Raw genomic sequence first — 20,598 nt, 5'->3', positions numbered from 1 at the left:
CTTGAACTTCTGCCCAGATTTCTCCACCCAAGGGTGAGAGAATCAAAGACCCCAAGAAGTTTAAGAAGCAGAGCTAAGCCAGGGAGGCAGAACCCCCCGAGTCAGGAGGAAAAGGCTGATGAGCTCCTGATTGCCATTAAATGATATATACATATACGTATTTTAAGTCCAATCTGCATGTCTAATGTGGTTGTTCTGATTACACTTTAATAGCCTGGCTGGGATGGGGGAATGGAGAAGGAAGGGTTCTGTCATCTGATGCCTACAGAGGGGAGTCATAAACAGGGCCCAAGACAGACTCTGACCTGGGGCCCCATCCCTGGAGCGCTGGGGAGAAGAGTGGGCTACGGGATGTCCCCACTGCCTCCCACCAGAGCCCCTCTGCCCAGATGGCCGGCCCTCTGGCCTGCTAGTTACAGATGCCTTTCCCCTTACACTTTAGACACAGCTCCCAGTTTGGCTCATTGAATCCGTATGCCAGCTTCTCCAGGCCTGGCTGTGCCCTGGGGCTGCCAAAAACCACCCCAACTGGGCGGGGGCTGGGGCTCAGTGGCAGAGCGCTTGCCTGGCATGCGTGAGGCACATAAAAATAAACAAATAAAATAAAGGCATTCTGTCCATCTACAACTGTAAAATAAATATATATGTATATATATACCAAATATATATAGTATACATTCATATATGCAGTATGTAGGTATATATTCATATATGTAAAGTTACTTAAAAAAAAACAAACAACTACCCCAAGATCCAGTGGTGGAGCAGGATGAAAACCACCAGCCAACAGCCCTAGCCCCTCGACCTTGGGAATTACCTCCCGACCCCTGAGTCTGTTTCCCCATGTGCGAGTCCACGGAGTGGGACTAGGACCCCTGAGGGTCCCTTTGGCTCTGATGAACCATGCCTACTTCCTGTTCATTTCAAGACCTCTCTGTGCATCTGAGGGGCCCTGGAGATCACACAGGCACCCACCACTGAGCATTTGCCAAGTCCTGTGTCCCAGGTCCCGCCGCTTTCTTGCTGGGCTCCTTGCTGCTACTACTTAAGCCAGCTCTGCTTGGTTTTCTCCTTGGAGGACAAAGCCCCCTCCCACGCCCATTATAGTAACTCTGCAAAGAGTTGAAGGCTGTTGCAAATCCCTTCCACACACACACACACACACGTTCTATTTTTAAATAACATTTATTTCTGATTCTAAAAGTAAGGCTGCACTTGATCATTGCAGAAAAATTGGGAACAGGCAAGTATAAAGGGGAGTATAAAAATCACCATAGTCCTCCCAAACTGCACAGCCACGGCTAATGGGTTTTATTTAAATATACACATATGGGTTGTTTTTTTTTTTTCCTGTTATAAAATTTGGATTTTGCTGCAGATGTGGCTGTGGGTCCCTCCAACCCTTCACCTTGAAACGGGGTGGAGTGTTCCTTCCCTGGTGACCACCCACTGCCTTTCCCAGAGAGGGAGACTGAATCCCTGGATGTGTGTCCACCTTGGTTCAGGGCCTTGAAAGACAGAGTCAAATTCCGACTCCCTCTGTGTGTAAGAGGGACAGCGGACAGAGTCAGAGGGTGTTGTCACTGAGAACACTCCAAGCCCCCCCACAATGGAGATCACAAGGCCCCCCGCAGCCCAGGGCCCCATTCTGCTCTGGGCTGTGTCAGAGGGTATTCCTCTGCACAGAGCAGCCAGAGCTCCTTGTCAAGCCAATCCATTCTGTCACCTGAGAAAGGAAAACAAATCTGTGATCTTCTGTCCTCCGGCCTGCACGGCCTACACGGAGGGGTCAGGGGTCGAGGAGGCAACTACTGGCTGAGGTGGGGGGGCCTCAGCTTGGGTGGGGGGTGGGGGTGGAGGGACCCTTGGGCCGGGCCTGCCCTCCTGGGGGTGTCCCAGCCGGAGAGACCTGGGCCTTCACCATCTCTCTTCAACATGGGTAGACGGGGCCCCAAGAAGGATGGGACATTACCTGGGGCTATACAGAAAGTTGGTGGCTGAGGCTGGCCCAGAGCCACGTCAGTGGGCCACCAGACTGGATGGCCACCCTCGTGGCAGCTCTTGGTTTCAGGGGTGGACCGAGAAGGCAGGTGTGGGGGCAGAGGGTGTGACACACCAGGGGCTCACTGAGTCCTCTTCTCATGCTTCCGGATCCTCCCCAACCCAGAGGGGGCCACACTGCCAGGTGCTGACGTCGCCCGACATCCCCCCTGTCCTTCTGTCCAGGGGAGGGGTCTATGAACACTGACCCCAAGATGGTCAGAGCCTCTGTTTCCTTCACTCAGCACATCTGACCTCCTCGCCCCACAGGGACCACGGTGGCCCAGCCCCATTGGCTCCAACGCTGTGGGGCTCTGGCTGGGGGAGGGGGCTCTGCCCAACTTTCTGCGGGGGTTTCAATCCCACAAATGCTGTCTGCAGGTCACGGAGTCACATATGGGATGTTCTGGGACTATTGCTGGGTGCTGCTGTAGTGTCCCTCTAGACAGGGCCAGGCCACTGGCTCTCCTACTCCCAGAAGACATGGCAGCCAGGGTTCCTGCACGTGGGAGTGGGGACTCCCCGCAGGCAGTCCCGCTCACACCTTTCCATCACACGCTGGGTGACGCTGCTGTCAGCTGGCTTGTCAGAGGGAGCTCCTCTCGTGGTCTCTGCCTGGGCTGGTGCACAGGCTGCTCTGGCCCCCGGTCCCCACGGCAGCCAGCTCCAAGCAGGAGCTCCTGGCCGCGGAAGCTGCACCCTGTATCACTCAGCCTCGGAAGTCACAAAGCGGCATTGCTGCGGTAGAGGGTCCCTCAGGCCCACCCAGATTCCAGGGGAGGAATGCACACATTCCCTCGGGAGGGAAGAATACCAGAGTCACCTCCTGAGATGAGCTGGTGGGACAGAAGACACTGCCGTGGCCACCTCTGGGAAATACACCCTGCTGAGTGGGTCTCGGGGAGTCTGCAGCCTCCGTGGGGTAAAGAGGAAAGCAGAGCCCTCGTTTCCCTGCCTTACCTGCACTGTGACCAGCCTGCAGTCGACGTCACCTTCCCACCGCCTCTTGTACCGTTGTCCCCGTTCTGCAAGAGGGAAGACGGAGGCTCAGAAAGGTTGCGCTGCCTGCTCTAAGTCACACAGGATCTGCACTGAAGCCCCTCTGCCTCCACAGCCACAGATCTTGCCACTGCCATACTCCTCTTGATCTCTGTCCTTAAGTAATTTTTACCCCAGGCAAATTATGACAAGGGTGGTGGGGACACCAAGAGAGGACAAGAGGGGACACTGGGGCTTCAGATCTGGTAAGTCTTCTTACAGAGATGATACTGAACCAGGCTTGGACAGCTGAGGTAGATTTGGATGACTCTGGCAGGGACCACAGCCCTGGTGGGGTCACAATGGGAGAGAGGGGCCTCCAGATCACCTGAGGAGGGTTGTGCGGACTCAACCTTGACCTTTGACATCCTCACACACCAACACATCAAACTGTACTCCCCACAAGGAAGGCTGAAGTGGACGTCGGACGGGTACTTAGTCCCGAGGAGAGGTACAAATGTGGCCTGCGTCTGCTCCTTTACCTGAGGGGAGGACTGAGGAGGCGGCTCCAACTCCACCCTCCACAGANCAAACTGGGCCTCAGGACATTTGCACCTGTGAGATGCAAACTGGGCCTCAGGACATTTGCACCTGTGAGATGCAAACTGGGCCTCAGGACATTTGCACCTGTGAGATGCAAACTGGGCCTCAGGACATCCCAGGCACCCCGAAGGCCTGCTTTGGGACACCTGGCGAAAATATTGATAGGAATCTTGCAGGTCACAGGAGCAGTGTCCACCACCGTGCTGGACGCCTCTCCTCTCCATCCACCCCAGGGCCCCACCCTAGTCAGTTGCTCCCTTCTCTGTTTCCCTATTTCCTTCTGTCTCCCCACCACCCATTCTCCTTTCTCCGTCTGGAATCTCTCCAATGTCCGTCTCTGTTGCCCTGCTTCCCCTCGCCCTCTCTTCCTCTGGACTGACAGCAGCCCTCCTTCCCCCCTTGGACAGACCGTCTAATTGAAATGGAGCACTCCAGAGAATGTTAATAGGAAAGAGCATTAATTAGCCAGCTCTGGCACAATTAGCTTCCTCGTCTCACTGCCTGGCGTCTAACTGGATAATGAGTCTCTCCGTCTAAACAGAAGGCAGGTAGGACAAGGGGACAGGCCATGCCCACGGATGCTAGAAGGTGTCCTGCCTTTGGGCCACCCCGCCGGAGCCCACAGCCTGGCCAGCCTTGCCCTCTCCTGCCAGGCCCTCCTGCTGCTGGTGCTCAAATCTCAGGATGCAGATGCCTGGTCCCTGCCAGTGCCCAAAGGTTTGACGTTGCTGGAGTTGCATATTAAGTGGTCTGGGCTTCATAAACAGTGGCTGCAGCTGAGCATCCTAGAGAGGGGGTGGGGAGCTACTGAGGGCTCTCCAGAAGAGCTATGACAGGCACCAAACACTGGAACGGCTCCCTGGGCAATGGCTGTGCAGGTTACAATCCCCGGAGGGGAGAAAAATTATATATGTATATCTATCTTCCATCTATCTATCTATCTATCTATCTATCTATCTGAGACAGACAATTCCTAATGTACTACAAAGATACTTTTGGTCCCACAGTTGTGTGAGGCAGGAATGACTGGACACCTCCATTTTGTAGAGGACAACTCTGAAGTTCCGAGAGTCTCACTGCCTTGGCAATATTCACTCTGCCAGGACTCCAACCAGAGTCTGATTCTAAAGGTCATATTCTTTCCCTTCTACCCTGAAGGTACTTATAGTTGCTCAGTAAATAAAAGTGGTTGCTGTGGAGTCACAGTGTACCTCAGCCTCGAGTTCTAAAGACAGAATGTCACCAAAGATTGGAAAATCATGAGTAGTCAACATTCTTGCACATTCCTTACCCAGGGAGAAACATCTTTCCTGTTTGCAATTGGGCTGTAATTCACCTCTTCTTGTGGCCTTGGAAGCCAAGATCTAGTTGGCAGAGGTGATGGGCAAGAAGCAGGATTTTTCTGTTTGATGCACGTGTGGATGAATTCAGTAGCATTAAATGCCTGGTTGACGCGTTCCATTATGGTATTACTATTGGGTTAGGAGTGTGTAGGTTTGGTACCCCAGGTAGGACAAATACCGCCACAGGGCACTGTCCCCTCCCTCTCCCAAGGCTGCTGACGCTCTCCCTCTTCTGTAGGCTATGGACTCTGAGGATGACCCCCTGCTGCAGGACGTGTGGCTAGAGGAGGAGCAGGAGGAGGAAGAAGCAGCAGGCGAGGCCTTTAGCAGGGCCCAGAAGTCGAGGCCCCGTCCTGGGGCAGGGGGGCAGTGTTGCTGGCGGCGCTGGACTCTGCCTTCGGGGCCCCCAGCCACGGGCTTCTGGAGCACCCTGGGCTGGGCCTTCACCAACCCGTGCTGTGCGGGGCTGGTGCTCTTCCTGGGCTGCAGCATCCCCATGGCCCTGTCGGCCTTCATGTTCCTCTACTACCCGCCCCTGGACATCGACATCTCCTACAACGCCTTTGAGATCCGCAACCACGAGGCCTCGCAGCGTTTTGACGCCCTCGCTCTGGCACTCAAGTCCCAGTTTGGATCCTGGGGACGCAACCGGCGCGACTTGGCTGACTTCACCTCTGAGACGCTTCAACGCCTCATCTCGGAGCAGTTGCAGCAGCTGCATCTCGGCAATCGCTCGCGGCAGGCCGCCAGAGCCCCGCGCTCGGTTCCCGCGGCCGCCTGGGACACCTCCGCGGACCCAAAGCCAGCAGCCAATCGGAGCAGGCGTCTTTGGCGTGACGCCCCGCCCCTGGCGGATCTGGCAGCCAACCAGAGTGAAGCCCCGAAGGACCCTCGGCCAGATCCGAATGGACGACGCCAGCCCAGCACCACGCCCCCCGCGGCCGTCGCGGCCAATCAGAGCCGCTCCCGCCGGGGCGCCTCGCGCTGGGACTACTCACGCACCTACGTGAGCGCCAACACCCAGACGCACGCGCACTGGCGCATCGAGCTCATCTTCCTGGCTCGCGGCGACGCGGAGCGCAACATCTTCACCAGCGAGAGGCTGGTCACGATCCATGAGATCGAGCGCAAGATCATGGACCACCCGGGCTTCCGGGAGTTCTGCTGGAAGCCCCACGAGGTGCTCAAGGACCTGCCGCTGGGCTCCTACTCGTACTGCTCCCCGCCCAGCTCGCTCATGACCTACTTCTTCCCCACCGAGAGGGGCGGCAAGATCTACTACGACGGCATGGGCCAGGACCTGGCCGACATCCGGGGTGAGCCCTCCGGCCGGGCTGCGCCGGGCCCTGGCCCTGGTTTACTACTTCTGAGGCTTGTGGGAGGCTGAGTGGTGGGCACTGCAGGAGGGGAGCCTGGCATGGCCAGGGGAGCATGGCCGACAGGGACCTGGGGAGGGAAGGTAAGGGGAGTGTGAGAAGGAGGCAAAGAGGGAGGTTGGGGTGCCCGCTTGGACTGCACGACGTTGGGAGTTATGTTTGGCCACAGAGGTTGAAAGCCTGGCGGGGGTGCGGGAGGTGGATGCCTGCTGGGGAGCAGGAGGACCAGGGATCTGGTTAGAGGAAGATAGGACACAGGCTGGGGTTGGAGGAAGACTGCGGTAGGGTTAGTTTTAGGTAAGTTAAGGATTGGACTTGAGGAATAGTGGGGCAGGGCCACAGGGTTGTAGGTGTACCTTTTAAAGGCGGGTGTGGGCAGGGAAGAACCCTAGGAGAGGACCTTGGAATAGGACCTAGATGGTGGAATTAGAGGACCACAGAGACTGGGCCTGGGAATTAGGTGGGGTTCAGACTGCAGTGGAGAGGTAAGCTTCGTGGGAGGTGTGTGAGCAGGACTGGGGTGCTGCGCTCCTTGGGACGCTGTGAGGTCTTTAGACCATACCTCTGTCCCATTAGTGACCTTTGAGCAGCCTGAGTGGGATCTCCCAGCGCTTTAGAAAGGGGTGAGATTGGGGCTGGGGTTGGTGGCTCAGTGGCGGAGCGCTCGCCTAGCATGCTTGAGGCACTGAGTTCAATCCTCAGTACCACATAAATGTAAAATAAAGATATTGTGTCCACTTAAAACTAAAAAATAAATATATATAAAACAAGAAAGGGGTGAGATGGTGAGGAGGGCTGGTGGGAGTGGTGGGAGCTACTTGCGGAACTTCCCCACCCCATCGTGCCCCTGCAGGCTCTCTAGAGCTGGCCATGACTCACCCTGAGTTCTACTGGTACGTGGATGAGGGCCTCTCTGCGGACAACCTGAAGAGCTCCCTCCTGCGCAGTGAGATCCTGTTTGGAGCACCCCTGCCCAACTACTACTCTGTGGATGACCGCTGGGAGGAGCAACGGGCCAAGTTTCAGAGCTTCGTGGTCACCTATGTGGCCATGCTAGCCAAGCAGTCTACTAGGTAGGAAGTCCAGCCACACCCCGGTGTGCCTGCCCTTGTGTGCACCAGGGAAGAGCCAAAGGAGGATAGGGAGTTGGTTTCCATATGCCTCTTACTGATACCCCAAGATCTCTTTTTCCACGACCTTTTCCCAGGAGATCTTTCTTCCCGAATCAGGGGTAGAGCCACTCTTTCACTCTTGACAAGTGAAAGACCCTTCTACTTACTTAGTGCTGATGGGTAGTGAAAAGGTCAGCTTTTAGAGAAGTAGGAAGTCCTAGGACCCTTGCCCTGAAGGGCTTGGATTTTGCTTTTCTCCTGAGATGGTGCTACAGATCTTTCTGGAAAGATCTTGGCCAACAAATGAGGAATTTCTCTCTGCCTTTAATACCCAGGGAAATAATGAGCAAGTAACTTCATTTCTCTTGGCATCAGTGTCCCTGCGTATAGAAATGGGGACTATGATTTCCGTTACCGTGGTCATTAGGAAAAGATCCGCTAACAAGTGAAGGTGCTTGCTTTGGGATGGTGTGTCCACGAATATAGCCAAGTCCCTCTCCTCCAAGACAGGAAACATCCTGCTGGGTAATAACGCCACTGTCTTCCAAGTCCCTGCTCTGACAGGACAGGCTCAGGAGGAGTCAGTCTGCTGAAATATCCTGTTCCTTCCGTTGCTCATCTATTATATTGAGCAGCTACTGCAATAATCAGAGCTAATGTTCACTGAGGATTTACTCTGTGCTAAGCCCTTTATAGGCACCATCTCATTTAATTCTCACATCAATCCAATGAGGTGAGTGCTCTTATGATTACCTCCATGTTACAGTTGTGGAAACTGAGGCACAGCACAAGTAAGTTGTCCAAAAATTTAAAGTTCATCAGTGGTGGAGTAAGATTCACATACTGGTTTCTAATTCCAGCCCTCTCCCTTGAGTTTTTAATGACAGTTTCTGCACTACAAGCTTTCTGTCCCCCGTCTTCTTTGCCAGGCAAACTCCTGTTCCTCTATTAAGATCCAACTTGGGTAGCATTTCCCTGAGGCTGGATTAAATGCCCTCTCTACCTGTTTCCACAGGTATCTCTAATGGGGTTATCACTAATGGTCAGATCCCAGTTACTCCACTTAATTGTGAGTTTGGGTGAGCAAGTTCACCTTTCTGAGCTACAATTTCATTATAGCATTTGTCACTCTGTTTTAGTTGTAACCCAAAGTGCAGTCCTTGAGTTGGCAACATTAATATCACCTGTGGGATTATTAGAAATATGAAATCACAAGCCCTTCCTCAGACCTGCATCATTTCTGTTATTTGTGCATTAAAAGTTTGAGAAAGGTCTGATTTGTTCGTCTTGGTAGAGTGGGAGTTTGGTGAGCCTGGCTCATTTCTGTAAGAATGGCCCCCCGCCCAGTGTCGGCCACCCGGTACTGAGGATTTATCTGAGGAATGAATGAATACATGAATGTAATGGAGGTGCTCCAAGGAGAGGTAGCTGAGGGGTTAACTCAGGAAGCGTCTTCAGGATTTTATATACAAACAATTTTCTCTGCCAAGGCATTACCCCTGCCCTTAGGGGAAAAGTCCCTCTCCCTGTAGAGCTTCATAGCAGGAGGGACGGCCAGGGCTCTGTGGACTTGATTTTAGTGTCTTCTTTTCAATTAACACAGTCTTTTCTTATGATTCTATTATTGGTGATCCCAGAGATGACAGCGTGCACCTTGACTTAGCACCGAGTCATGCAGACGATCACGCTGCAGTAACACCAGAGTCCTAGCGCACTTTCACTACCTTCGTTGTTCCTCACCTTTGCATTTTTGTCATGTTTTTAAATTCTGTATACATTTTAAACTTTATAAGACATTCCATTATTTTACAGAATCTGCGTTCATTTATATTTATTCACATAGTTACCTTTCCTGTTGCTTTTCATTACTTTCTATAATTTTATGTTTCCCTCTGGGATCATTTTCCTTGTGTCTGAAAAACTCTCTTTAGTATTCTTTTAGATCAGGTTTGCTAGCGGTAAATTCTCTCTTATGTGTATCTTAAAAACATCTTTATTTTTCTTTCGTTTTGCTGGTCTCGCTATAAATTGACAGTTATTTTCTTTTGCTACCTCAAAGATGTCACTCCATTGTCGTCTGACTTCCATCAATTCTACAGGAAAGTTGGCTGTGTATCTTTTTTGTCATTCCTTTAAATGATTGTCTTTTTTCCCCATCAGGTTTTAAGATTTCTATTAATCTTTGGTTTCATTGATTTTACTATAAAGTATGTTGGTATAGTTTTCAGAGCTTCTTGAATCTGTAGGTTGATTGTTGTAAACAGTATTAGAAACTTCCTGGCTATTATTTCTTCAAACATTGCTTCTCTCTTGTTCTCTGTACTTCTCCTTTTATGACTTTAATTTCACAAATGCTACATCTTTTAATTAAGTTCCATGTCTTCAGTGTTCTTTTCTAGGTTTCACATAATTTTTTTCTTTCTATGCTTTGGTTTAGTTATTCCAAATCACTAATCCTGTCTTCTCTTGGCTCTAATCTGCCATTTAACGTCTATTAAGCTGTTAATGTTCTGTGTTTTGTTGAGAGTTTGCATTTGATTCTTTGTTACAGGTCTACATCACTGGTGAAGTTCTTCATATTTTATTTATTTTCTCCATAATCTCCTCTCTGTTGTTAAACACACTAATTATAGTTATTTTAAAGTTCTTATCAGCTAATGTGAATATATGAGTAACACATGCATTTGTTCCTGCAGTCTGTTTTTTTTTAATATTTATTTTTTAGTTATAGGTGGTTCAAAATTGATTGTTCACACATCAATTTGTACAACATTTGTCTTTATTTTTTTACTTTATGTGGTGCTGGGGATCGAGCCCAGTGCCTCACCAAGCTGGGTGAGCGCTTACCACTGAGCCACACCCCAGCCCTGCAGTCTGTTTTTTCACTTGGTTTTTGGTCGTGTGCTCCTATCTGGGGATAGCCTGGTGATTTTTACTACATGATGGACGTTTTGTTTAAAAAAAATGCATAAGTTCAAGTGTTGTTATTTCCCACACAGAAAACTTATCCTTCTCTCCACTGGTCAGAGAAGAGTTACTGCATGGAGTCAAGAATGGTTCACCAAGAATGGTTCACGACCCTTTGTGTTTCAAGTCTACCTGTAGTCGGCCCTAAGTTCTCTAGGATTTTCAACTGAGAGTTAGTGTATTCTGTAAAGTCCCTCCCCCAGGTTCCAAACTCGCTAATTTTTATCTCTCAAAGCTGCAAAAACAAAACAGGACAAAACAGTCTGCATTTTCTCCTGAGCTTAGGTACTTTAGCCTCATGTCCCAGATAGCCGGTATCTTCAGCAAAAGTACTAAGGGAACACTAGCTGGTGTTCATCTGGCTGGCAGGTTTTACCCAAAGCTCTACTAATTTATCTGATTTCCAACCGAGATTTTCAGCCTTCTTCCCATGTTCAGAAGTAGCACATGCCTCCAGGGTAAGCCACTCAGCCTTTTCCAGGTTCTTCCCTTTCTGCAGTCTAGCCCCGCCCCCCGTCTATTCCTTCAGCAGCTTTGCTGTCATCAGATGATTTTTATCTGAATTTTATCTGACATTTTAGTACTGCAGGCCCTCTATATCCTCAGATTCTTCAGCCTCAGATTCAACAAGCTGAGGATTGAGATTATTCAGGGAAAAATTGCATCTGCACCAAATATAATATGCTTTTTTGTTATTATTTCTTCATACAGTACAATTACTGACATATTGTTCACATTGTATTAGGTATTATTAGTGATCTAGAGATGATTTAAAATATGCAGAAAGATGTATGTAAATTATATGCAAATACTAGGACAATTTATATAGGACCCTTGAGCCTCCCCGGATTTTGCTATTGGAGGGGTGAGCTGGAGCCAGTCCATAGACACAGGGGACCACTGTGATTCTAGGCAAGACACTGGTCTTCCATGAGCTATTTCTTTCTACTTGAGAATAAGTGTTTGGGCCTATGTCTTTTTATAGCTGGCAACTAGGAAGGACTTAGCACTTAGGAGATGCTCTACAAATGCTCTACAGATTGATGTGTGAACAAATAAGTGATTGATTTAACAACTAAGCTATTTAACTTAACAAAGTAGGTAATCCTGAGAAATTTCCTACTGGGCTTTGGTATATTTCTTAAAAGTACATTGAGGTCTAATTGACATATAACCAACTACACATACTTAAGCTTTATAATTTGGTTGGTTTTGATACCTGTATATACTACAAAACCTCCCCTGCAATGTAGATAGTGAGCTCATTTATCACTTGAAATATGTTTCTCACGCAGTCCTGATGATTGGTCCACCATGCCTCCCCATCCCAACCTCCTGCCACCACTTTCTGTTTTCTATAATTATATAGTGGTCTCCATTTCCTAGAACTTCCTATACATGTTACATAGCATGTGCTGCTTTGTTTGGCCTTTCATGTATCAACAGCTTATTTTGAGTGCTGAGTAGTATTCCCTTGTACAGAGATGGCATGTATTGTTTATCCATTGACTGATTGATGGATATTTGAGTTACAGATAAAGGTGCAATGAACCCTCATGTATAAGCCTTCGTATGGACATATATTTTCATTTGTCTTAGGTAAATACTTAGGATTGAAATTACTGATCATATGGTAAGTGTAAGCTTTTTTTTTTTTTGAGAAACTGCCAAATTGTTTGCAAATTGGGTGCACCATTTTACATTACTACCAGTAGTGTATGGAATTTCAGTTTTACATCTTTTCCTGTGCTTCTATTCAGTGTTGTAATGAAGATGCTAGCCAGCGCAATCAGGCAAGAAAAAGAAATAAATGTATCTGAACTGGGAAAGAAGAAGAAAAACAGTCTTTATTAGCAGAAAACATGAATATATATGTGGAAACTCCAGTGGAATCTAAAACAACAACAAAACAAAACAAAAAACTTTTTACACTGATCATACCTGAAAATATGGTATGGTCAGTGTAAAAAAATTTTCAACTATTCTAGTAAATATCTAGTGGCATTTTACTGTATTTCCCTAATTACTAGTGGTTTGGGTATCTTTTCTGGTATTTATTTGACATCTGTTTATCTTTGGTCAATTTTTGCCCATTTTAAAAGTGGCTTTTATGCTTAGTATTATGATTAGTATTATTCCGTTGAGTTAATCTTTATATTTTTGTATATACAAACCATGGATTGAGGTGGATATCTTATGTGGATATCTGATTGTTCCAGCATCATTCTTTGAAAAGACTGTTCTTTCTCCACTGATTGCTTTTGCACCTTGGACAAAAGAATCTATTGTCCATAGATACATGATTGATATAAATTTTTTCATCTACACACTGGAGCACAGTCTTGATTACTGCAGCTTTGTACCAAGACTTGAAATTAGTGTTAGTACTTCAACCACATTCTTCATTTTTTTTATTTTTTAGTTTCCAGTGGACAAAACATCTTTATTTTATTTTTATGTGGTGCTGAGGATTGAACCTAGTGTACCGCATATGCTAGGCTAGCGTGCAACCACTTGAGCCACATCCCCAGCCCCAACACATTCTTCATTTTTAAGTTGTTTTAATTATTTTAGGTCCTTTGCATTTTCACATGAATTTTGTAATCAGTTTATGTGTTTCTCCAAAATCAGTTTACGTGTTTCTGCTGGGATCTTGAATATGATTGTGTATAATGCACAGATTGATTTGAAGCAGAACTGACATCTTAATATAGAGTCTTCAAACCCACAAACAGAATATAGCTGACTTCTTTTGCCAGATTTACCCCCAAGCTTTTCATATTTTTTATGCTATTGCAAATGATATTTTTAAAATTTCAATTTCTAATTTTCGTTGCAGTGTGTATAAATATAATTTCTTTTGTGTTTTGTAGCCTTGCTAAGCTTATTTGTTCTACTGAGGATTTCCAGGGGCTTTGGGTTTGGTTTTGTTGTTTCTACATGTATATTCATGTGTCCTGCTAATAAAGATAGTTTTGCTACTCCTTTTCCAGTTCAGATACATTTTTTCCTTTTTCTTGCCTGATTGCACTGGTTAGCATCTCCATTACAACATTGAACAGAAGTGATGAGGGTGGACATCCCTGTCTTATACCTAATAGAAGTATGCAGAGTTTTTTGCTGGTATCTTTTTCTCAGATTTAAGAAGTTCCATTCTACCTAATTTTCTAGTAGTTTTTTTTTTTTTTTTGGCGGGCGGGTGTCTGGTAGGTTTTCCCACATTTTTTCTGCATCTAGAGAGATGGTCATAATTTCTTCTTTTTTAATATGATGGATTACATTTGTTGACTGCTTATTCCTGAGATAAGGCCCCTTGGTTAGGATATATTATCTGCCATATAATGTTAGGTTCTATTTGTATTCAATGTTCATGGATACATTATGTTTGTGATAGACGTTGGACTGTCCTCTTTTGTAATATCTTTGTCTTATTTCTGGTATCAGGGCATTTCTTGCCTTACAGAATGAGTTGGGAAGTATTCTCTTTTTTTACTTTATTAGGGAGTTTATATAGAGAGAGTTGACAGTATTTCTTCCTCAAAGGTTTTGTAGAACTTGTCAGTGGAACTGTCTGGGCCTGCAGTTTTCTTTATGGAAAGGTTTTAAAATACAAATGAAGTTTTTAAAAATATAAGACTGTCAAGATAATGTTTTTGTGTGTGAGCTTTGGTGATTTGAGCCTTTCATGAAATATATCCATTTCATTTATATTTGCAAATTTGTTGGTATAAAGTGATTCCTAACATTTCTTTGTTATCTTCTTAATATTATAGGAAGTGTAACTGCCCCTTTCATGTGTGTTTTCTCTCTTTTTCCACGATCTATCTAGCTAGAGGCTAATCAATTTTATTGACTTTCTCAAAGAACTATCTTTTTTAAAATTGATTTGCTCTTTTTTCCTGTTTTTCTATTTTATTGATTTATGATTAGATCTTTATTATTTCCTTTCTTCTGCTTACTTTACATTTAATTTTTTCTTGTTCTACTGTTTCAAAACAGAAGTTGAGGTCATTGATTGAAACTTCTCTTAATTTCCTTTTTTTATTCTTTTGATGCACGTGACACTAGAGTGTATTTTGGCATACGTGGCGTGTAACTTCCCATTCTTGTGGTTGGTACATTATATGGAGTTACACAGTTATATATTCATATATGAACATAGGAAAGTTATGTCTGATTCATTCTACTCTCGTTCCTGTCCCCTCTCGCTTCCCTTCATTCCTCTTTGTCTAATCCAGTGAACTCCAACCCCCCCCCACCATTGTGGGTTAGCACCCATATATCAGAACATTCAGCTTTTGGTTTTGAGGGATTGGCTTATTTCACTTAGCATGATAGTCTCCAGTTTCATCCATCTACTGGCAAATGCCATAATTTCATTTTTCTTTATGGCTGAGTAATATTCCATTGTGGATGTGTATGTGTATATAATGTGTGATATGTGTGTGTGTGTGTATGTGTATATATCACATTTTCTTTATCCCTTTATCTGTTGAAGGTCACCTAAGCTATGGTTTCATAGCTTAGCTATTGTGAATTGAGCTGTTATAAACATTGATGTGGCTGTGTCACTATAGTATGCTAATTTTAAGTCCTTTGGGTATATACCAAGAAGTGGGATAACTGGGTCAGTTAGTGGCTCCTTTTATGCTATACTTGTTTAGTGCTATAAAGTTTTTCCTAAATACTACTATTTTAGTATATCCCACAAATTTTGATATTTTGATTTTAATTTTCATTTCACTTAAAAATACTTTCTGTTTTCCCTCTTGATCTCTGTTTGACCCATGTGTTATATGTTATTTAGTTTACACATAACTCTTTTCTGTTTAATTCCATTGTAGTCAGAGAACATACTCTGTATGACTCATGTCCTTTCATATTTATGGACTCTTGTTTTATGGCCTGTTCTAAGATCTATCTTGTTAAATGTTCCCTTTGCACTTGAAAAGAATGTATTCTTCCATCATTTGATGAAGTATTCTGTGCATGACAATGAGGTCAAGTTGGCTGATTGTGTTGTTCAAGTCTCCTGAATCCTCACTAGTTTTATAATTGTTCCAGCAATTATTATAAGAGGAATATTGGAGTATTCAGCTGTAATTGTGGATTCGTCTATTTCTTTTTTCATAGCTTTGAATTTTTGTTTCATGTATCTAAAGGTCTGTTATTAGATGCAAAAACATGTAGGATTATTGAATTCTCTAAATGAATTGACCTATCTTCATTTTAAAATTATCCTTCTTTATCCCTAATAATGTTCTTTGCTCTGAAATTCACTTCATTTGTTATTAATATAAACACTTCAACCTTCTTTTGGTTCATGTTAACCTGGTATGTTTTTTCCTGTCCCTTTGTTTTAACATGTTTATCATTATATCGAAAGTAGATTTTTTTTTTGTAGGGAGCCTGGTCTTCACTTTTAAAAATCTGCCTGACAGTCTGTGCCTTTTAATTGGTGTATTTATCCACTTACAGTTAATGCAGTTATTGATCTGGATTTACCTACGTCTGTCTTATTTTATTTTTTCCTAACTGTCCATTTGTTCTCTGTTTTTCTTTTCTTCTCTTTGGGGTAAACTGAGTATTTCCCATGTTTCTGTTTAATCTCCTTGGTTGGCTTTTTAGCCTTAACTCTTCTTGTAGTGGTTGCTTCAGGATTCATAGTCTCCCTCTTTCACTTATCACAGTGTACCTTCAAGTGCTGTTGCACCACATCACACTGAACATCACGCATGATGATAATATGCTGCTGTCACCCCTCCTGGTCTTCATGCTCGTCGTCACACATGTTACTTATATCACAAATCTCACACTCTCTTGTGATCTCGGAAGTGGCCAGTAATCTTTTAAAGGTACTTGAGTAAACAATAAGAAAATTTCAGAGTCTGGAGTTGTAGCTCAGCAGTAGAGCGCTTGCCTCCCATGTATGAGGCAGGGGTTTGATTCCTAGTACCTCATATAAATAAGCAAATTAAATAAAGGTCCATCAACAACTGGACCTTTATTTATTATATTTTTTAAAAAAGAAAACTTCATGTTTCCATTCACGTTATTTCCGTTTGGGGTGCCTTTGTTCCTCCTGTAGCCCACATTCCTTACGCTGTCGTGTGCCTGCCTGAAGCCTCCTTTCACATCTCTGAAGGGTGGGTGCGCTGAGATCCATTTCATCTTTGGAGCACCTGAAAGTCTTTATTTGCCTTGGTTTTGAAATAGATTTCCTGCAGGATAAAGAATCCTGGGTTGGGAGTGTCCCCAGTGGGGAAGGGATGTTGACGCACTTGTTTCTGAGTATATTGTTTCCACTGAGGAGCTGGCTGTCACCCTCACCTTTGTTCCTCTGAATGTGACATGTCTTTTTTCTCAAGTGCTTTCTGAATTTTCTCCTGCTCCGTGTTGTTGAGCGGTTGGGTTATGATGTGCCGTGTTGCACTTTTATCTGAGTTTTTGGTTTGTGGCGACTATTGCTCAAATTTCTTGGATCCGAGAGGTTTCATCAAGTCTGTAGTTTTTTCAGTCAACATGAATTAGGCCGCCGAGGACGGCAAACCAGGGCAACCGGCCACTGTCCCCTGTCTCCCGGGGTCACACCTGTGCTGCCTGAGGCCCACGGTCCGGCTTTGCATGTTTCCTCAGGGTCTTGTTGTCTTGAATCCGCTGTCCTTCCTGGCCAGTCAGACGTCACTCGTGGTGATGCTCTGGAGCACAGTTGGACCACCTGGTTTTCCTTATTAGGAATGGGTTGCGCACACGCTGCACAGCCGTGTGAAACCGAGTGTCCAGCGGCCCGTTTCAGGGTCAGCTTTGCTGTGGATGATTGGGGACTGGAAGGTGGCCCCGGATCTGGATCTATCTAGTTGGTGATCGGCTGTGTAGACAGAGGTCCCCAGCCTGGCCCGTGCCTGAGTCACCGGGAGACTTTAGCAGATGCTGGCGGCTCAGCTCACTGACCTCTTTGGCGTCTGGCCTGGACGGCAGGGAGTCTGGAAGCCCCAGGCGATTCCAATGTGGAGCCCAGGTGAAGCCTGGAATGCGGCGGCTCCTGGTCCTTCTGGGGTTCACACCACCCTGGATCCCCTCCCACCTGTCCTCTCGTGTCCTTCCCCCAGCAAAGTCCAGGTGCTCTACGGGGGCACAGACCTTTTTGACTACGAGGTGCGCAGGACCTTCAACAACGACATGCTGCTGGCCTTCATCAGCAGCAGCTGCATAGCCGCCCTGGTCTACGTCCTCACCTCCTGCTCAGGTAGGCGCCTCCCCGGGGCCGGCCCTCTCCCCAGGGTGCTGCTGGCCAGAGCTTCTCAAGGGTGCCGGGGGGCCTTGAATCCAGGGTGTCAGCGCCAGCGCCCGGCTCAGAAGCCACCTGCCACCCCAGGCAGGCAGCTGAGGTCCAGAGGCAGGTCATGGGGTGCAGAGGGCCTGGCCCCGACGTCACGCAGTTAAGGTTTGCCCCTGCCGTCTCCTTGGGAGCCTTGTGCTGGGGAGTCTGGGGTGTTGGGCTTGGCTATGGGTCATTCTGCAGGCTGTTTCTGTCCCAAGTCAGCTGCCCTTTGTCCCTGTCCCCGTTTGCACGGCCACCTCCGATGCTCACCGGCTCCTGCCTACTGCTGTGTATGGTCGGCTCCGTCCGCCAAGTGGACAGGGGAGGGAATTGCCCTCAGAGTGGAGGAAGTGCATGATCATCCACGCCGTGGTGTTGTTGGGCCCCCGCTGCGTGCCTGGATGGTGAGGCGCCCAACAGGCACTGGGCCTTCTCCGCCCAGCCTGTCACAGACGCCATGGACGTGACACCCATGACCCTCTGCGAGTACTTGAGACATGCTCTGCAAAGACAAGCCCCCAGCTCCCGGCCTGTGTGGGTGGCTTCCTCAGGCACTCCAGCCTCTCACCCAGCGTCACCGAAAGTCACCTTTGGGCGTAGAGCACTCAGACTGTTGGGAACAGATGGTGGTGAGGGCATCTGGGGATGAGGGCCAGAGGCAGAGTGCAGCTTAGGCCAGGGACGCCAGCAGGGCTCGTGTTCTGCGAGGGTCCCTCTCACCCCCTGTGTCCCCTGCCCGCCCAGTGTTCCTGTCCTTCTTCGGGATCGCCAGCATCGGCCTCAGCTGCTTGGTGGCGCTCTTCCTGTACCACGTGGTCTTTGGCGTTCAGTACCTGGGCATCCTCAACGGGGTGGCAGCCTTCGTGATCGTGGGCATTGGTGAGTGGCCTTGGGAACTCGGTCCCTTCCCCACCAAGGGCCTTCTCCCTGGACAGTAAGCCTGGCCTCCATGGGGCCTCTAAGCCCCCTCCCGACCCCAGAGCCCTAAAGTGGGGGTTAGAATATGAGGGGCGGCGGATGGTGGCAGGTGCTGGGCAGAAAGAGGCGAGGCTGGCGGGAGCCCCGGAAGCGAGGGACGGAGGCTGAGATCTGGAGGACCGCCGGGTGGGCGCATCGAGTGGGCCTTTGCCCACTGCAAGCTGAGAAGAAGACCGCCCTAGGGCCTGGCTCTGGGAGCTGCTGGGGCTGCTGGTGCCTGGGCCTGCCCTGCAGCCAGACGCCCTCCTCAGGTGTGGACGACGTCTTTGTGTTCATCAACACATACCGCCAGGCCACCCACCTGGAGGACCCGCAGCTGCGCATGGTCCATACCATCCAGACGGCCGGCAAGGCCACCTTCTTCACCTCCCTGACCACGGCCGCCGCCTATGCGGCCAACGTCTTCTCCCAGGTGGGGGACCTGCCCCATCCCTGTCCCAGCCTCCCTGGCCCGCTGCGGGGCTGTCCCCGGCTCTCTGTTACCCCCGGCCTGAGTGTGACCATGCAGCCTGGGCCTCAAGGCACTTGCCTCCTGCAGTCCGCGTCCACCCCTGACCCACTACCGAAGCCTAGCACAGGCTGGATCCGACGCCACAGGTGGCCTGTGCCTCGCTGGGGCATGGGACGGTGCGCAGAGCCCACAGGTCTCCCCTCTGTCACCCAGGTCTCAGGTGTGATCGCCTCCCGAGTTCCTGACAGAGGCTGGGGCCAGAGAGGTTAAGGGACTTCTTCCACACCACACAGGGGCCACCTGGGCCTGGGGCTGTCCCCACCCTCTGTGCCACCTCCTCATCCCTGGCGCTGCTGCTGCCCTCTGGCCTGTGCTCCTGAGGGGGATCGGGGGAAGCGATGGGCTGGGGCCACAGTGCTGAAGGAACCCGAAAGGCAGTCCCAGCCATGGTGACCGAGGTGCAGAGCACATCTGGCCGCCATGCGTGCCCTGGGATTGTCCGGGCCTCCTGGGGAGCCACGCAGAGGGCAGGCAGGGCCATTTCAGGCCTGCTCTGTGTGACTTGGGCTGGTTGCTCAACCTCTCTGAGCCGCGCGTTCCTCACTGTGAATGATTCTGGGAGTGGAACGAAAAGGCGGTGAAGGTGCCTCTCGTGGCTCGTCTGGCACATACTCAGGAAGGTCCCTGTGGGATTCTGGGGCTCCTGTCCCCGGGCTCCCTGCTTCCCTCTGGTGGCATCTTCTCTTCCCTTCCCCCGGCCAGCGCAGCCAGGTCTGGAGGGAGACATCTTCCTCGCCTCCTCTCCTTCCTCTGGTCCCGATGGCTCTCTGGGCAGTGGGCTGCAGGTGGACAGGGGCCTCTGCCATCAGGGATAGGGCTTTCACCAGCCACTGTCACCTCGCCAGCCCTCAGCCCCTTGGCCAGCTCCATGTCCCCAAGGCCAGCACTGGCGTACCACCAGCAGCCCGGCCTGAGTGTCTCCGCGTGTGTCCCTCCGCGCCCCGTCCAGATCCCAGCCGTGCACGACTTCGGCCTGTTCATGTCGCTGATCGTGTCCTGCTGCTGGCTGGCCGTGCTCTTCACCATGCCTGCCGCCCTGGGCCTCTGGAGCCTCTACGTGGCGCCCCTGGAGAGCTCCTGCCAGGCCAGGTGAGCCGCCGTGTCCTTGCCTGCAGAGCCACCACACGGCACCCCGTCCCGTCTTCCAAAGCCTTGGGTTCTTCATTGAGCGCCTGCTGTATGCCAGTCCTGGGCCAGGCGGCGGGCAAAGGTTATGTTAGTCACCTCTGGTGCCCGCTTTCCCAGCGCCGTCTACGCAAACTGTGACCCACTGCTCACCCCCCAAAACCCGGGAGCTGGGTGCCTTAGCATGAGGGAACAGGCTCGGTGTCCCGGGTGCCCATGGCCTCTGGACTCAAGCCTCACCCTC

General features: G+C 48.9%; 1 protein-coding gene across 1 annotated transcript in view; it reads left to right on the top strand.

Moving 5' to 3' along the window:
- Disp3 (dispatched RND transporter family member 3) overlaps positions 1 to 20,598 on the top strand; it is a 44,440-nt gene that overhangs the window by 11,784 nt on the left and 12,058 nt on the right. The window contains exons 2-7 of the mRNA XM_015501350.2: positions 5,203 to 6,280; positions 7,194 to 7,413; positions 17,529 to 17,665; positions 18,485 to 18,619; positions 18,970 to 19,130; positions 20,179 to 20,318. Coding sequence (XP_015356836.1) covers positions 5,206 to 6,280; positions 7,194 to 7,413; positions 17,529 to 17,665; positions 18,485 to 18,619; positions 18,970 to 19,130; positions 20,179 to 20,318 — 1,868 coding nt within the window. The 5' untranslated portion in view covers positions 5,203 to 5,205. The remainder of the gene's footprint in view (positions 1 to 5,202; positions 6,281 to 7,193; positions 7,414 to 17,528; positions 17,666 to 18,484; positions 18,620 to 18,969; positions 19,131 to 20,178; positions 20,319 to 20,598) is intronic.

Source organism: Marmota marmota, unplaced genomic scaffold (genome assembly GCF_001458135.2).
Source record: "Marmota marmota marmota unplaced genomic scaffold, marMar, whole genome shotgun sequence".
Classification (NCBI taxonomy): Eukaryota; Metazoa; Chordata; class Mammalia; order Rodentia; family Sciuridae; genus Marmota; species Marmota marmota.
This window is presented reverse-complemented; position numbering and strand designations above follow the sequence as displayed.